Here is a 17,688-nt window from a genome sequence, read left to right as displayed (position 1 = left end):
GTGTGTGCATAAGGGATGCATATGTGTATGACTGTTCAGCTGTAATTGTCAATAATTTATCAGCCTCTAAATGTACAACAAATGTGCCTTTTTACCCTTGAGCAGTCTGAAAAAATCCTTCATTTTCTCTCCCCCCCTTTCTGGTTCTTCCATTCCTGCTTCGTGCTCCTTTTGCCCCTTTACCTTTAACAGGGGCAAATTATTTCTACTATTAAATTCCAAAAGTCTTTCTTATTTCACTGAATAAATTCAGTTTTGACAAAGAACCATTCCATTTGTTCTGATGATGCCAGAAGCCATTCGTATTTTAATTGAATTGAGCCTCTAAGAACAGAAAACTATAGTTTCTGCCTTATTTTTTTAAAAAAGGGACATGCTTTCCTCCCTAACTAACCTATTACCATGTGGGTCCTGCTTTAGGTGCCGGAGTTCCTCAGTTCCAGCCAATTGCATTGAATGGTCGTATCCAGCTTCTCACAAATGGCTCTTTGCTGATTAAACATGTGCTGGAAGAAGACAGTGGATACTACCTCTGCAAGGTCAGCAATGATGTGGGAGCAGACGTCAGCAAGTCCATGTACCTCACTGTTAAAAGTAAGAACTAAAACACTTCTCTGTGATCCAGATATTGCCACTGAGTGAAATAGGCTTCTCTACTGCACACTTAGTTTGGAGGGAGGAAGGGGGGAGGGTTTTTTTGTTGGTTTTCATTTAATGTTGGTGTTTATCTGTATGTGGTAGCACCTGGAAGTTAATATGGTTAATAAAAAACTTTGTTTAGTAGAGGGAGAAACGGGGACTTAAAGATGAAAAGGATTAACATCTCATTTCAAAAATTTGAATCGTATCTATGAGCTACAGCTGAGTAATGAAAGGGAAGTGAGAAAATTCTTTGGTCAAGGTTAAAAAACAATAACAAAGGAGAAATACCTACAGCAACTCTTAAAAATCTCAGAAGTTGAAGAAAATATGGATTAAAAAGTCCCTTAATCAGTTTTCAAGATACAATAGATGGATACTATAGGTACACTAACAGTAGATACCACAAGATGCTATAACATACTATAAGATATTATAGATACAGCCACAGTAGTCATTTTGACTCAGCCACTGGCAGATAACTTTCAGAGGATGCACCTGCTTCTGTTGAATCTGGAGGTCATACACAAACTCAATCCATCTGCTCTTTCTAGGCACAAGAGACTAAAGCAATCTAGTTTTTAGGTGCATGTTAGCTATAACTCCTTCAAACATAAACATATCTGAGAATAAATAGGAAATATTATGAAAAAAAAGCTGTAGAGATAATATAATTTCTCACTAGAGAAAAAAGACTGTTGACACTTCAGCATGCCTAACGTTCCTGGATGAGCTGTTAAACCGTTATGGAAGGAGATCACCAAGCCATGCACATATTTGTAGGGTTTTTGAAAAGTGACTGAGTGCTTTGAAGTTACGAGATGTCAATTAGCTGGAAAAAGTTTTGCCCTTGAACGTAAAAAGATAGGGGGGTGGTTTCTGAAAGGAAGGAAGGAAAATCCAACTTATTCTCCATTGGAAACCTATACTTTAGGCCACTGATGTTTAGGTTTAGGAGTGTTGTTCATTTCTTGTAATGTCCGAGAATGTGTAACTAAGTGCTTTGAAAGGAAGAGTGTCAACTATTAGATTTGCAAGCCTCAGTACCTCAGATGTTCTCTCCTCTCTGGTTTATCATATTGGTTTTGTCTTCTGAAAAATAACAATATCACAACCTCTCAAGCAAGTATATTAATTGCATACTTTTTCTGTGGATCAGAAGAAGTTCTAGCTTCTGTGGCTTCCATAACTGGCCATTTTGGGGCCAATCTTCAACTGTAGTAGCAATGCACTGCTGTAATACTCTACAGAAGAACAGCTTTCCTCTGGTTGGCAGCTATGCACACTGCCTGTCTGATCACTGCATGCAGTTTCATGTGTGATAAAAGAGCATCCCTTATCAAATAAGAGCAGGAGCTTCCCTGGAGAGTCAGTTGCTGTTTGAATCTAATGAAAACCCCTCCGGCTCTGAGATGGCAGGCAAGCACGTCTGCACACCTTCACACATCCACACTAACACACGTACTGCATCCAGCACGGCTGTTAGAGCAAACACTGTTAGCGTGTTGGTGCGTGTGTAGAAGAGGCACAGCTTTAGTTTTAATCAAGCACACATTGAGGACAAGCTGCTTTGGGGAGTGACTTGAGTGGAGACGTGCCATGGTAGGCTTCAGGTACAGCTGGATCTCTGCTTCCGGTGATGTGGTTATGGCACATGATACTTGCAACTGGTCAGGTGGAGTGACTCCGAAGTGAGGGCCTGTATCTGCCTGTATTCTGCCTGGTACCGTGTCTTGTCATTCCTGGTTTTATTCTTCTCTGTAGTTATTCTGGCTCCTTTTCCCTCTCTCCTACAAGCCTGTTCCTGGACCCTAGTCCTTAGTGATAGCCCTACTACTAGATAAACACCTTGGGCTTCCTTCATGAAACTCAGGACGTTACTGATTAATTGATCCTGCTCCACAATGTCACCCTAAACACCTTCTTTACTCAGAGGCGGAAGGTGAGATTTGGCCCAGGCAGTTGTTTCTGAGTGACAAAAGTTGGTAAGAAACAGCCTTCCAAAATGTAAGCAAAGATTAGCATCAGTACATTTTGTTGTGGCTTCCTTGTGACAAATTGGCTTCCCATCTTCCTTCAGTCTATATGTGGGTTGTCCACAAGCCATAGCTCAAATCACCTGACAGAAAAAGTAGAGTGGCTTAGATGGATTTAGTCACTGATTGTGAAACTAAATTCCCTCTCAGAAGAAAGACATGGGAGCAGTGCCCTTACAGCCTCCTCCTCCTCTGTTTCTTAACTGTCCCTTGTACCACAGATACTTTGTGTATACAGATGTTAACCATTTATAGCACCACTGTGAACTTAAAAAACCTCCTCTTCTGCTCAGATGATGATTCTTCTCCTCCAGGCTTGATAAAAATTTCCACCTACTCTGTTAGTTACATTTCTGGATAAATTTTTGCCTTTCATAGATCCTCTGACAAATCTCTTAAATGCAACAGAATGCTTTACTCTTCCAGGGTTTCCAGGTGTCACCTGTATGTAAACAGAAAAGCTATTGACCTTTGATGTCAAAAGAGGGTAGACAAATTTTTGTTTCAGTAGTTCAGGAGTGGCAGAATTAACACTGACCTAATATACTTCCATGACTTAGTACCTCTAAAATTGACAGACTTTTCCTTAGCGAAAAGCCAGCTCCAGCTATAAACAAGACTCTTAATGCTAAGAAGGAAATGGTAACAGAAACACATATATTTAGTGCTTCAGTGTTTTTATTGTGTGACACCTTCACGTCAGAGAAGCTGGTCCAGCTTCTCAGTTGAAAGGAGATTGTATGAGGAGGGAGTGCAAAGGAAAAAAGATGAGAGGAAATGAAAGAGGCTTCAGGAATACTAACAAAAATGTGAAAAGAGCGAGCTGCCAGAGTCGATGCTGAATCAGGAACCACAGGGCTAGAATGGCAGCTGTGAAAGCAGAGTCTTCACTTAGAGACTATTATCCTTCTCCCTTCCTTTTCAAGAAATAGACATAAAAATCATGATCAGTGATTTTTTTTTCTCTTCTTCTGAACCAAGGATAAGTAGTTATCAAGTTCGTTATTCACTAAGACATACAATATTAGAAAATTATGAGAGAGATCTGGAATAAGGAATCTAGTGCTGTCTTGAGAAATGATTCCTGGTGCTTGGGATGAGAAGACTTCTAAAGAATTTCTATAAAAGCTAATGAACCTTTAACATGAAGGGAAGAACTAAAATTATTTAAAGGTTGCCTGGGAGTCACAAGGGAAGAGATATCTGCTTAAAATGGACTGACTGCCTGCCTTCATCTGAATAAACGTCACACTTCCTAATTTCACTTTAAGGGCTATATATAACACGATAGAACAGTATTGTGAAAAAATTCCCTCCTGAGAAACAAGCTTTCCTTAAGGTATGGATGTTCCTATGCAAATAATCTGTTGGAGGCAATCATGTTAGCCCTGCCCCTTCCTAAATCCATCTCTTATTTTCATGTCAATGTGGAAACTGTGGAATCTGATCACCAAAACATTTCTAACACGTCCTGTCTGCCAAGAAAACAGAATTGTTTCATTCACTTTCCTGTCAAATATGCTTCTCAACTATTTGCATTATATGTAATGTGTTTTAATACATAAACCTAAACCTGTCAGTCAGACCCACACCTCTTTCCAGCAGGAACATACTAATCCCAGCTAATACTTCTAATGCTTCACCACTTAAATATTTTTTGAAAAAAAAAATCTAAAATTGCTATCTATGTCAAGAGCTGGTAGAATAACAGAAAAAGAGGTTGTTTAGGAAAGGAAGCCTGGTCACAGTGTAAAAGTGAGTCTAGTGCCCTGTTCCTGCAGCTACACTGGGTCTTGGCTGTGGTAATTCACCACCCTCTGCCTCTGCTACCTGTGCCTCCCTTATAGTGCCCCTCATCCACGTTGACCATGACCTCTTCCAAGCAAGATTTGTTTCTCTCCATCTTCAGACAACTCATGAAACAGAGAGACCTTAGTCATATAACTAGCTCCTACTGCAAAAGAAATAAAACATGACAGTAGTTATAAAGACAAACAAGCCCAAAATATGCTTATGAAGGGGGATTCTGAATCTAGCGAAGCTGTTTCCTCCACTGCTAGCTAACAGTTGTTCCACTGTACAGTTGAAGCACTTCAGCGTTTGTTTATTAAAGTGGATAGAAGTCTATGCCTGGCTTCCTCAGTGAAACTTTATCTGGGCAGGATAAAGGCCCACATCCCATCTGGCCAGTCAAATGAGTTCGCTTTGCTGCAACACCTGCAGTAGAGCCAGCGTGCTGTGATGGAGAACTCGCTCTGCTCTGCTCTCCAGGGTGCCTCTAAATGCACATTTTAGTCTTTAGGAATATGATTTCTTGTCGAGAATAGAGGAATGTCAAAATCTGTCCAATTGCTGCTTTTCCTTGTGTATGCAAACAATAACATTTATACATAGATGCTAGCCTTTTGTTTATGTCCAATTTCTCATTAAAAATGCATATATCCCACAAGGTGTCAGTAAGGGTGGTATTGCCTGTTCTGTATTTACAAAGGTAGATTATCCAATTATATGTTGTAAAGGAAGGTAAAAATCACCATCTCTGACACCTTTAAAAAATGCTTGTAGGAAGAACAGCAGTCATGCTATGTCAAATTCATGTGAGCCCAGCTATTTTGATATTTCTTAATCTGTCCTTACTCCATTTTTCACAGTCTCATAGTCTGTAAATAGTGTTTTCTGTGGCAAACCAAGTCCCCTGGTATGATTGTGTTCTCTGCTTCACTTTCTTCTCCTGACATTCTGCCATCTTTAAACATATCAGGATTTTACTTACTTCCTTCTTCATTCATCTTTTGCGGTCACCTCAGGTAGGGTGCATTTTTGTCCAATGAACAAATTTGGCCAATATTCATAAAAACATCTAGATTACTTGCATATCTCCTCAGAATGAAAGAGTAAATTAGAGGGAAAGAGAACCAAAAATAAGTTTGATGAACTGAAACTATTCATGTATCCCAAAGTACCCTTTCTCATGAGCTGGCAAGCTGCCCCTGCCTATCTTTGCCCTTACCCTCATGACAGGCAGCTTTCTCTTTCACCACCTATTTCTTGGCAAACAGAGGCAAAAACTGTGTTGAATATGAGGATGTGAACAAACTACAGTACAGCTCAGTTTAAATTTCGAGTCAGTGGTGATGAATTGTAATACTCTCTATCTGTTTTAATTACTTATTTGTTTTCATTAAATGCACAGCCTAAAAGATGCTGTAAGAAAACTATGGTAAATCTCAGAAACATGAAAATTCTCCCTAGACACAAATACTTTCTCTGGTTAGTAAAACAGCCCAATTTTTTCCTAATGAGGTCCTCCCACTATGAGAAATGAACAGGGTCTGAGTGCTGTTTTCTGCCTCTTCAGACCATTGGCACAGCTTTGATTTAGGGACTTGCACTTTAATCACCCATCATGTGTCATTACCCCGACAGGCGGCAGCAGCCGCAAGATACAAGCTCCAATAAATTGCACTGAAAATCGCTGAAGCGATCCTTTGTTGATTTTCCTTTACAGCTATTCAATGGCAGATCAGCTGTCATAACAACACAGTGCCTGTGGCAACAGGGTGAAATTAAACGTGAAGTATGTTCAAGGTAGCTGGTAGAAAGCTGGAATATCCCTTTTCTTCTGTACATTTGAATGCTTTCTACTTCTCTCAGTAATCCCAAGCCTGTGGCAATTGGCTAAAACGAATGCTTTTTCTTGTAAGATAATTGCCAGAGGTACTGCAGTACAAATACTCAAGTGCTTTTGTATGCAAATCTTTGCAATACTCTCATTTAAGTGAAAGAGGGGAGGTAAGAAATTCTCACTTTTTTAAAAAAAAGAAAATTTTCTAGTCGAGTGCAAGGAAAAAAAGAATACAGCAGTCCTTTTTCTTTTCTTCAAGGCTGGCTGCACAGCAATGTTTCTAGCAGGAAAGTGAAATAGATTTCTCTCCAGCTAGCTAGAAGGTGCACATAGGCTCTGCTATATCTTTTCCATTTCTATCAACAGTATGATATTTATTGTGTATTCTTCAGAACAGTTGCCTCTCTCAGCTTTATGATGCCCAAATAGCAACATTCAAAAGGAAGCATGGGTGAGGTTTGTTTTCAGAAGCTTTCGTTCTATTGAAATTTTCATAGTGGATACCGAATATTGAGGCTTTCCTGAAAACTGACCAGTTTAACAAAGTTGTGATGATTTCATCTTTTGAACGCCTTCACATCTTCACTTTTCTTAGAAGGCCTTGTAAGAGTTACGATTCACAAGCTATGTACTCTAGCTGCTGTTTTATTTTCTCCCTTTACTGAACACATCTGTAATACTTAAACACAGCCAAACCACAGATATTTTAACAGTGTGTCCTCTTTTCTCAATCTTAATACCTCTTGTGTCCTGTTAAAGTACTAGTTCATTCAGAGAATGTTTTGCATGGTGCTCAGACTGCAATGAACTCTGTGTCCAGGTTTGGCCAGCTGTGGTCAGTAGACTTCTGAGCAACAAAGGTCATTTCAGATCAAAGATTACAGCTCCCTTATCTCTGAACGCTGCTCAAACAAGACTTGAAAATAGTGTCTGCCCCGTTCTCCGCCTCCAGTTGAGATGGTGGTGTTGCAGTGATTTATACAAGCTAGATCGATAATCCACTCATAATAGCCGTCATCGAGAAAGTAAGCCCACAAATTTCAGAATATTGTATTTGGCACCATACTGCAAACCCTACTGTGCTAAGATATAATAAATGATAATCCTGAAAGGTTGTTATCTTGGAGGAAATATTCTGGAAATTATTCTTACTGATAATTTGGAAGGTCATTTTCTTGAAAGAGAATTTAAAACATAACTATTCATATTCAGACTTGCCTTGATGTGAAATGTGAATGAATACCCTTCTGGAACACAATATGTCTCAATAACCTTTTAAGGAAAATACATGCCAGTAAGCATAAGACACTTGACAGCCAGAATTTCAGGATTACTCATTTTAGAGTTACTCATCTACTAGATTTAGTTTAGTAAACATTACTCCTCCTAGTTTGATAGGACAGGTGGAACATCCTCAAAACTCTCATGTTCATTGTTGTCTTCCTTTCCACCTCAGGCTGCAAAAAGGTTGAGAGCTCTGCTCTTAGCTCTGCCACTGTGCCCCTCCTGGGCACTGTGCCAACTCCAAGCCTCTTTTCGGAGAGAAGGCAGAGACCACCCGAGGGTGTGAGCCAGTGCTCGATTCGCAGCTGCTCAGCTGGCTCCTTCGAGTGGAACAGCTTTGCTAGGCAAACTCAGAGCATCGTATTCAGAGCACACCAATGCAGCACTAAGTGGTTGAAGCTGGATGTGATGGCATTTAGAGGCTGTGATGACCTTTACCGTATGAATCTGGAACTCAAAGATGGGAGAGGAATCAGTAGACACAGTAATTAGATTTGAACATTTATAGAATCATAGAAAGGTTAGGGTTGGAAGGGACCTTAAAGATCATCTAGTTCCAAACCACCTGCCATGGGCAGAGAAATCCTCCACTACACCAGGTTGCCCAAAGCCTCATCCAACCTGGCCTTGAACACTTCCAGGAATGGGGCAGCCACAACTTCTCTGGGCAACCTGTTCCACTGCCTCACCACCCTCAATGTAAAAAATTTCTTCCTTATATCTAATCGAAATCTCCCCTCTTTCAATTTGACCCTTGTCCTATCACTACACGCCCTTGTAGGGCCTGTAGGCCCCCTTTAGGTACTGGAAAGCTGCTATAATATCACCCCAGAGCCTTCTCTTCTCCAGGCTGAACAGCCCCAACTCTCTCAAGCTGTCTTCATAGCAGAGGTGCTCCAGCCCTCGGATCATCTTCATGGCCCTCGTCTGGACCCGCTCCAGCAGCTCCATGTCCTTCTTAAGTTGGGGACTCCAGAGCTGAACACAGTATTCCAGGTGGGGTCTCATGAGAGCAGAGTAGAGGGGCAGAATCACTTCCCTCGACCTGCTGGCCACAGTTCTTTTGATACAGCCCAGGATACGGTTGGCTTTCTGGGCTGCCAGCGCACATTGCCGGCTCATGTTGAGCTTCTCATCCAGCAACACTCCCAAGTCCTTTTCCTCAGGGCTGCTCTCAATCCATTCTCCGCCCAGCCTGTACTTGTGCTTGGGATTGGCCCGACCCATATGCAGGACCTTGCACTTGGCCTTATTGAACTTCATGAGGTTCTCACAGGTCCACCTCTCCAGCCTGTCAAGGTCCCTCTGGCTGGCATCCCTTCCCTCCAGCGTGTCCACAACACCACACAACTTGGTGTCATCTGCAAACTTGCTGAGGGTGCACTCGATCCCACTGTCCGTGTCTCCAATAAAGATGTTAAATAGCACTGGCCCCAGTACTGACCCCTGAGGAACACCACTCGTCACAGGCCTCCACATGGACATTGGACCATTGACCACAACTCTTTGAGTGTGACCATCCAGCCAATTCCTTATCCACCGACTGGTCCATCTAGAAATTCTCATCAGAACACACCACACTTAAGCAAAAAAGGTTCTTTTAAATTTTTTTTCAAATATTTTCTTAAAATAGTAAACTATGCAAATCATGAAATGGTTCTAAATCTCAAAGTTCGCTGCACAAAACTGTATCTTAATACAAATAGTGTTAAGACATCCTTCTGTTAGGTTAATTCTTTTTTCCTTTAATCCATGTGTTAGAGGAGTAATGACTAAACAATAACCATGCCCATAATTCGGTAGTGATGTTTACTGGTTTGTCTAGTGTCAAACTGATTTCAAATGTAGCATGTATATAGGTACACAGTATAATTTTTTTTTAATATTTACCTTAAGGGGCATTTAATGTTTATAGTGTATATAACTCTGTGTATTTTCATGCTTCTGTTTTGTTAAGCCAAATAATATTCCTGAGTAACATTTTAAAATACAGATGCTGCTGTGAATATATTAGATTCATTTGTAGGGTAGGGGATGTATGCAGTGTGTTTGCTAAGTTTAACATTGGCTTCTAGTGCAGGAAGTACACGCATGATCTATCATTGCTTATTTTTATATTTGCAGTGTCATCAAGAGTTGGGCCTACATCTCACTGAGATTAAATAAACTTAATCAAGAGAGCATTGTAAAGCAATAGTGGGATGTAAATTAATTTAACAGGTGTGTGCAGTACACATGAATATTTCCACTTCAGAAAAGCTAGTACTGTGCTTTTCCCTTTCTCTTTTCCTTTTCATAGAATCACAGAATCGTAGAATGGTTTGGGTTGGAAGAGACCTTCAAAGATCATCTAGTTCCAACCCCTCTGCCATGGGCAGGGACATATTCCACTAGATCAGGTTGCTCAAAGCCTCATTCAACCTGGCCTTGAACATCGCCAGGGATGGGACATCCACAGCTTCTCTGGGCAACCTGTTCCAGTGCCTCACCACCCTCAGAGGGAAGAGTTTCTTCTTTATATCTAATCTGAATCTCCCCTCTTTCAGTTTAAAGCCATTGCACCTTGTCCTATCACTAAATGTCCTTGTAAAAAGTCCCTCTCCAGCTTTCTTGTAAGGCCTCTTTAGGTACTGGAAGGCTGCTAAAAGGTCTCCCCAGAGGAGTTGAACAGCCCCAACTCTCTCAGCCTGTCTTCATAGGAGAGGTGCTCCAGTCCTCAGATCATCTTCGTGGCCCTCCTCTGGACCCTCTCCTGCTGCTCCATGTCCTTCTTATGTTCGGGGACCCCAGACCTGAACGCAGTATTCCAGGTGGGGTCTCACGAGAGCAGAGTAGAGGGGCAGAATCACCTCCCTCAACCTGCTGAGCACACTTGTTTGGATGCAGCCCAGGATACAGTTGGCTTTCTGGGCTGCAAGTGTACATTGCCAGCTCATGTTGAGCTTCTTATCAACCAGCACCCCCAAGTCCTCCTCCTTAGGGCTACTCTGGATCCATTCTCCACCCAGCCTGTATTTGTGCTTGAGATTGTTCTGACCCAGGTGCAGGACTTTGCACTTGGCCTTGTTAAACTTCATGGGGTTCACATGGGCCCACCTCTCCAGGCTGTCAAGGTTCCTCTGGCTGGCATCCCTTCCCTCCAGCGTGTTGACTACACCACACAGCTTGGTGTCCTCAGCAAACTTGCTGAGGGTGCACTCAATCCTACTCTCATGTTTCCTTTTCCCTCATCTCCTTTCTCTGTGTCTCGTCATGCCGTTTTTAAGGTACATCTCATTTACATACTAACCATGTTGCAATAGGACAAAGCCTCAGGCTCAAAGAGGACAGTATTCTAATGTCTCACATCATTTTCCCTTCACACCCAGTGGTGCTTCTTCCTCTTCCTCGCTGTTACCGTTCTGCAAATCTCACATCTCTGCCATGACTTCCTCCTTTTTTTTTTAAAGTTTTTTATATCTCATATTCATTCTCCTATCTATTCATTTCACAGCTCCCCATTATTATTCTCATATGAGTAGGATTTGTAGAATGCTATCTGAAATAGTGGACAGTCTTAAATTAGAATATTTCTTCTTACGTATCGGGAATTCTTCTGCACTTTGAATCTTTTCAGCACAGTCTTTCTCAGCACAACACCTATGTTTCAAAAGCTTATTCACTATTTCTTATTATTGAATGCCGTCATATGACCTGCATTATGATTCTTTATAATTATTTGTTTATTTATTTATTATGGCTGATTATTTATCTCTATCTTTAATTTGATGTAAAAACCTTATTTTTTCATAAAACAGGAAAGAGCCATGGAGTTACAATAAAAAAAAAATATTTACAATATCTTAAAAAATGTTTATCTATGAACTACATTTGAGTTTCAGCTGTGACAGACAGCAAATCAGTTGCATACATTTTTCAGTATAATTCTCCTGCAGTAAAAAATAATATACAAAAAAGGTAGTTTATATGCAAGTATTTTATGCTTTGGATAAGAAGAGTTTATTTCTTTTTAAATATTATATCAAATGTCTTTATTAGCCAAAGACAATCTTTTACAACTGATTCCTTCAGTGTAATTTTAAGCTTTTTTTAAAGCAAACAATTTTGCCTTCAAATATGAAGAAAGTGTCATTTTTGGTAGTACTTTCTTTTTCTCTTCAAAATAGCTTTTCAAGAATTACATGGTAGCTTTGTTCATAATCCTCAGAAAATCCTATGATGGTACTCAGTATAAATTACTCAGTATAAATGTTGTACACAGATTCTGTGGTAATCAACATAAAACCAAAATTTTAACATACATCTGGGAGGCATACAAAAGGAACAGAAAATGCAAAGTAGGAAGAAGAGCTGTGTAAAGGGTGAAGACGTTGTATACAGGAGAATTTAAGGCATTGCTTCCTATGCCCCGTTCTGCTGTGCATGTCAGGTATAACCAGAAGGAAGGATTTGCAAATGCAGATTTTCTTTCGCAGTGTAGATATATTTACTTTATGAGAAACAGGTTTCCTTCACCTTGGATTGCGTTCCTAACCATTAAGATTCTACCTCTGCATCAGCGTGTGAGTTCCCACCCACGTTATTCATTCCGATATTTGTTTGGTATGTGATGCTTGAACATATCTTAATTTGTCGCTTTTATGTTTCCAAGGAAAAAAAAGAAAGTGTCCTCTTATGGCCGCAACAATTGATTTCTCAGTGTCTTCATGGTATAGATAACAAAAGAAGCATGGCTCCATTTGTAGATAAATCTTGTTAGGATCCTGCAGGGTTAAGGAATCGATTTGGTCTGTCAAACCAGCAGCTAATGAAAGAATGGGCTCTTACTGTTGGCCTAATTACTTATGATTAATCCAACCCGATCCATTTTTTTTTTTTAACTGTCTCCATCAGGCCATAGAATAATTAGTCTTACACTCGCTTTTTGTTTTCTTTTCTGTACTGAGTTAGAATATTTGATCCTGTAGGAATTGTGTTGTCTAGGCAGTATGTACATCTTCATGACATTCATTTTACCTTCTCTATCATCGTTTATTCAGTGCTTAGCTTCCATCTAGCAAGTTCTTGGTAGCCTCTGGGAAAACAGTGTCATGTAACTGAGTGGATGTAGGTGAACACACAATCAAATTCAGAAAAAAGAAATGATTCTTCAGGGACGAAATAAATGCTACAGTTCCAGCTACAGTTCTTGACTTATGAAATGATATTTTTCCATTAAAATTGTTGTCTTGTTTAGAAATGTGCAAACCCTCCCGATGACTTTGCAAAAGAGTAAGCAACAGTAGCCATTAAGGGTTTAGAAGTTTAGGAAAGTTTCCCACTGTCTGCATTTATCAGAGCACCAGAACAGAGCCGTCTGTGCAGGTACAAGTAGGTCCCTGTGATTGCTGTTGTGAAATTGTTTTAGCTGAGGTAGCTGTGAGTCTTCACCCCGACCTATTTCCTGTGCAAGCTGATGTGTTCTTAGATGATCAAGGAAATGGCCCAGCGTGAGCAGGTATTGGCAGAGACATTGTTGTTTGAACTTCCCACTCTAACAATTGAAACTTCTTGTGCCAAAAGCTTATATACTTAATTTTGCAAAATATCATGTGTTACCATTATGCTGTAAAAGTCCTGTGAGTTCTCTTTCTCTGTTTGATCTGTGTAAGTCAACCAACGGCCTCAGTTACCAATATCTGTATGTACATGTGTGCATGAACATGTGGGCACTCATACATAAAGGTGTTGTTTGATGATCATCTAAAAGAAAGAATGCAAAAAGGAACAAAACCCATCCAGATGTGGTTAGACGGTATAGGGTTTTCCTGAATTTACTTCTTACGCTGTTTACTTAGCTGTAATGCAGCTTTCAGAGACACATGAAATGATCTGTGGCTGATCAGATGGAGGTGACTGATAGCGAATTTTTGTGGCAAAACCAATTATACATTAGTTATTTAGCAGAAAAAAAAAAATTAGAGCTATGATGGGAATCCTGCCTTCATTAAACACAATTCTTGTCTGTGATATTCTCTTAATTTTTTTTTGCATTAAATTTAATCCCTAAAGTTACATTCTCCAAAAAATGCATCCTAAACATTATGTTTCTAAAGCCATTTCTTCATTCTTAAAGCAGAACCCTGATTTATAAAAATAGTATGTATACAATTGTCTTTCATGTAGTCTGTGACATGCTGAAGGATGCTTAGCAAAGCAGATAGCTATTTAGGAATTTAAGTGTATGTTGCTAGGAGTTGGTTTGTGTTTGTGTTTTGTTGTTGTTACTTTAAAATTTGGCTTGAACTTTTAAGAAAAAGTCTTTGCATATATATTGTATGCCATACTCTGTAAATATATGCAATCAAGCTTCAACAAATATTGTAAGTCTTTGGAAACGAATAGCAAAACAGCAATTGATGCCAGTAGTCTGGCTTTCAGTCAGCACTCCAAGTTCTCTCAGCTCCATTTCCCCATTCTGAACTTTTCTTGTATTAGTTAAAATAAACTCCTAAATCATATCATCAGTGACCTAACAAGAACATTTTTCTACTAATCAATGTATCATGTTGAGAGATAAATACCTGAGAAACAATCCTGTTCTCCTCTCATTTCCATCTCTTTCCTCACAAAGAACAAAGGGTTTCAAAGGATCAAATGTTTTTTTTCTGAAAGTTAGCTGTTATAAACTTGTGACCACAAAATGAGAGAGAGAAAAAAGAATATCTCAACAGAGCTATTACTTAAGTACGTTTTGTTGCAAATCTTCAGAGCAGTAGAAGGAGCATCTGTTAGAGGATTATTTTTCCTGACTTTTAATTACACGTCATTGATTTTGGTAATTGCACACATGTACACACACAGTAGTGCCGCAGGATTTCACTTCTGTGGTCTTATCTCAAAACTGACTTTTAAAATGAGTGCCCATTACTGTAAGTGCTCCATAAGAAGGCAATGCTCTGCTATTTTTGTCTTACTTTGCAATGCAGCGTTAACTGTTGCATTTACAACTGGTACAAGTTGGCTCTTTGCCATGTACTTAGGGACATAAACTCATACTTTCAGCAAGGAAAATCTCCTGCTATCAGATCCTTAAGTGGTGACTTGCCAAGCTGAAATAAGGAAGAACAGACTTTTCTTAAGTGGTTGCATATTGTTGTTGAAAATCCAATTACAGTTTGCTAAATGCCTATCTCTAAGATTTAAATAATAGTTAAATGAAGTTCCTAGCTTTTAAGGAAAATGGGCATGCATCTGAATGATGAAGACGACCGTTACAGGAGTGCGTAGAAATCCTGGGTGACCTCAGGAATTCTGCTGACTCCATGTAGCATCTGTGTCTGTTTCCAGGTGTATTTCAGGGAACTCACTGGTGGAGAGACAGAGGTGGACAAGGACTTCTGAGTTTTGATTGCTTACATTGACCTTTGCCTTTCTGGACTGACTTTGTTTCAGCATTCCCATCAGAATAACTCGTCGCACAGAGGTACTAGCGCTCTCATTTTTGGTCTTAGGCGCTTCAGTGTGAAACTGGTAGATCTCCCGAAACAGTTAAAAAGGTGTTCAAAAAGTGAGAAAGGAGAGAGATCAACCTGGCCAGAAGAAGTCTGGCTCTATCCACTGTTTAGTTTGGCTAGGATGACGAGGGCTGCTTCTTTGGCTGTCATGTGCTTTTAACCATCACTCTCTAGTTATTTCACCTGTTAAGGTACAGTAGCAGAATAAATCAGCCTCCCTTCTGGAAGAAGGGACTCAAATGTACAATCCAGTGAGCATGGACGAACTGGGATCTTTGCATCTGCTGAGCTGTGGTAGGTGTCCATGTGTCTGCCTAGCATGTGGGATATGCAAAGTAATTAGCTGACAATTAAAGAGATGAGATTTCCTTCCATTTGCTGTGGGGTAGGCATGTGGACCTGGGCAGTACCGTGGCTTTGCTGATGCACAGTAAATTCTTCTGATGCTACAATTAAACTATGTGTTTATGTGCTTATATGCGTATCCAATGTATATGCATGCTGTCTTCTGCAATTCCCAGTTAAGTTCCTTAGATCTTGTCCACGATCAAGGTTATTTCTGTTTTGCTGATTATTCTAGCATATTCTAATAGCAATATTACTCAGCTATATTAGTATACATTTCTCACACGGACTATTTTCTGTAGCAAAAGTTGACTTTTTGCAGCTTAGTTAAATTTACTTTCAAAAGCAGAGGACACATGAATAGACAGGAGAAATCCAAAGCGTAAACCTGAAACAAATTTCTCTTCTAACTCCTGTGTTTGAATGCACAAGCTCTGTGTGTGGAATGTAGGAGCTTGAAAGCACCAGGGATTTAACTTACGGCCATCCAGGGATACTTTTGCCTGGAACACACAGGAGTTAAGAGGTTTTTTAGGGGATACATCACATACTTCCAGCTTGCTTATACCAAGACAGCTTGACTTAGCAGTGCATTAACCTGGTTCTCATGAAGTGTGATGTAAGCTAACCCAGCAACATTACATATATGCTGAAATGCAAGTGACGTCGAGGAGTTATACTCTTACAACCAGAGTAACTTATTTTCATTTTTTCGTGCCCAGAAAAGGGAAAAGGGAGAGTCGCACTATATGAAGCGTTATAAACCATCTAACTGGTTCAAGTCAGGGGGGATCGGTGCTCTTTTTTGTCTCTCCCCATAACAATAGTGGGGAGTTTTCTCCATGTACCATTGGTTACATAGGCAGATGTATTTGTCATTGTCGAGACAATGATCTAGAGGGAGTTGCTTATTAATTCTTATACTCCAAAGAAGTTTAAGATATGGACTCTGTATCCATGTATTTTACATCATTGTGAGTTTCAGCAAGATAGTAAGTGAGAGTGAGGACTTTGCAGAGCCTTTGTGCAAGTCATGTAAGGGTTTTTGAGCCTGGCATGCTCTCTACGTACCTTGTGATGTTTTCCCAGCAAAAATTGCCTGTTCGCTTTGAATCTGGTTTATTCATACAACTCCATTAAAGGTCTTATATTATTTTCTTTTCTTTTCTTTCTTTATACACTGGAAACCCACTTTTATGTCTCTGTGGAGGCCAGGTGAGAAAAAAATCCACATGTGTAAATCCTCAGAGGACTTTGTATGGAAAAGGCCAACGTGATTACTCAAAGTATGAGGGTGAACAAATTTTTAAATGTGTATGTTTGTGTCTCTTGCAGTCATATATATGCATGCATTCTCTCTGCACATATACATATATATGCACGCACTACACAAATATGAATAATGAATACAAAAGTAACTTCATATTGTTTTCACTGAGTATTTTGAAGAAAACTATGTTTTCCAGCTAAATTTTTTACAGTGTTAAATGCTAAGCCAATCTGCATAGCTTTTAAAAGGTATAAATCTTATTTACTGGGAATAATCTTCTGTCAGCACATTTTCCTCAAACTAGTGAGTCAAATCAGAGTTCTAAATTTACAGTAAACTCTGGCATTCCTGTTTTGACTATGTGAAAATTATCCACTTACAATAGAAATGCTTAATATATCTTCCTTGATTGCTTCTACAGCTTCGCTAGTTTTGTATGGCTATATACATTTTACTTCTCCTTTTGGAAGCATTTTCTTTCAGTGTGATGTTATAATCAATAATTATAAAAAAATACCGCAATTAAAAAGTTAAATGAATACTATGTGAATTGTAGACTTTGAAAGTAGATTTCTGTAGTTCAAGACTGAGAACTTTCCAATTCTTGTGATTTGCATAGAAGGAAAAGCACACTTGGTTCTGAATCAGGAGCTTTGTTTAGGAGGAACAATCATACTTTGCTTATTTTTAATATAATCACAACATTTTTGAAAGGCAACAGTACAAGTATGGAACAAACGTGTACAGATATAACATCTTCATGAAGTAGAGAGAATGACTTCTGAACGTTAAATTCATTATTATGCCTCTCATGTCAACTGGTGTTAATGGTGGTCTAATTTATTGTTCCAGAAATTCTGATTTTGCATTTGTTGACTTTTAAAATATTTTGTAGCTTACATCATGAAAATAGATACTGTTATTTTATTCATTTTAACTTAAAAAATTATAGTGCACACTAAAGTAGACGCAGTGATGATTATTCTGGAGTTA

The 17,688-nt window shown here is 39.4% G+C and overlaps 1 protein-coding gene across 2 annotated transcripts in view; it reads left to right on the top strand.

Annotated features, from left to right (window-relative positions):
* Window positions 1-17,688, top strand: part of DSCAM (DS cell adhesion molecule) — a 420,787-nt gene that overhangs the window by 264,872 nt on the left and 138,227 nt on the right. For both annotated transcript variants that reach the window (XM_086608220.1, XM_086608229.1), the window contains one exon: window positions 421-594. In XM_086608220.1, coding sequence (XP_086464346.1) covers window positions 421-594 — 174 coding nt within the window. The remainder of the gene's footprint in view (window positions 1-420; window positions 595-17,688) is intronic.

This window comes from Tauraco erythrolophus, chromosome 1 (assembly GCF_009769465.1).
Source record: "Tauraco erythrolophus isolate bTauEry1 chromosome 1, bTauEry1.pri, whole genome shotgun sequence".
Lineage (NCBI taxonomy): Eukaryota > Metazoa > Chordata > Aves > Musophagiformes > Musophagidae > Tauraco > Tauraco erythrolophus.
Note: the sequence above shows the minus strand (reverse complement) of the source record. Positions and strands in the feature narration are given on the sequence as shown.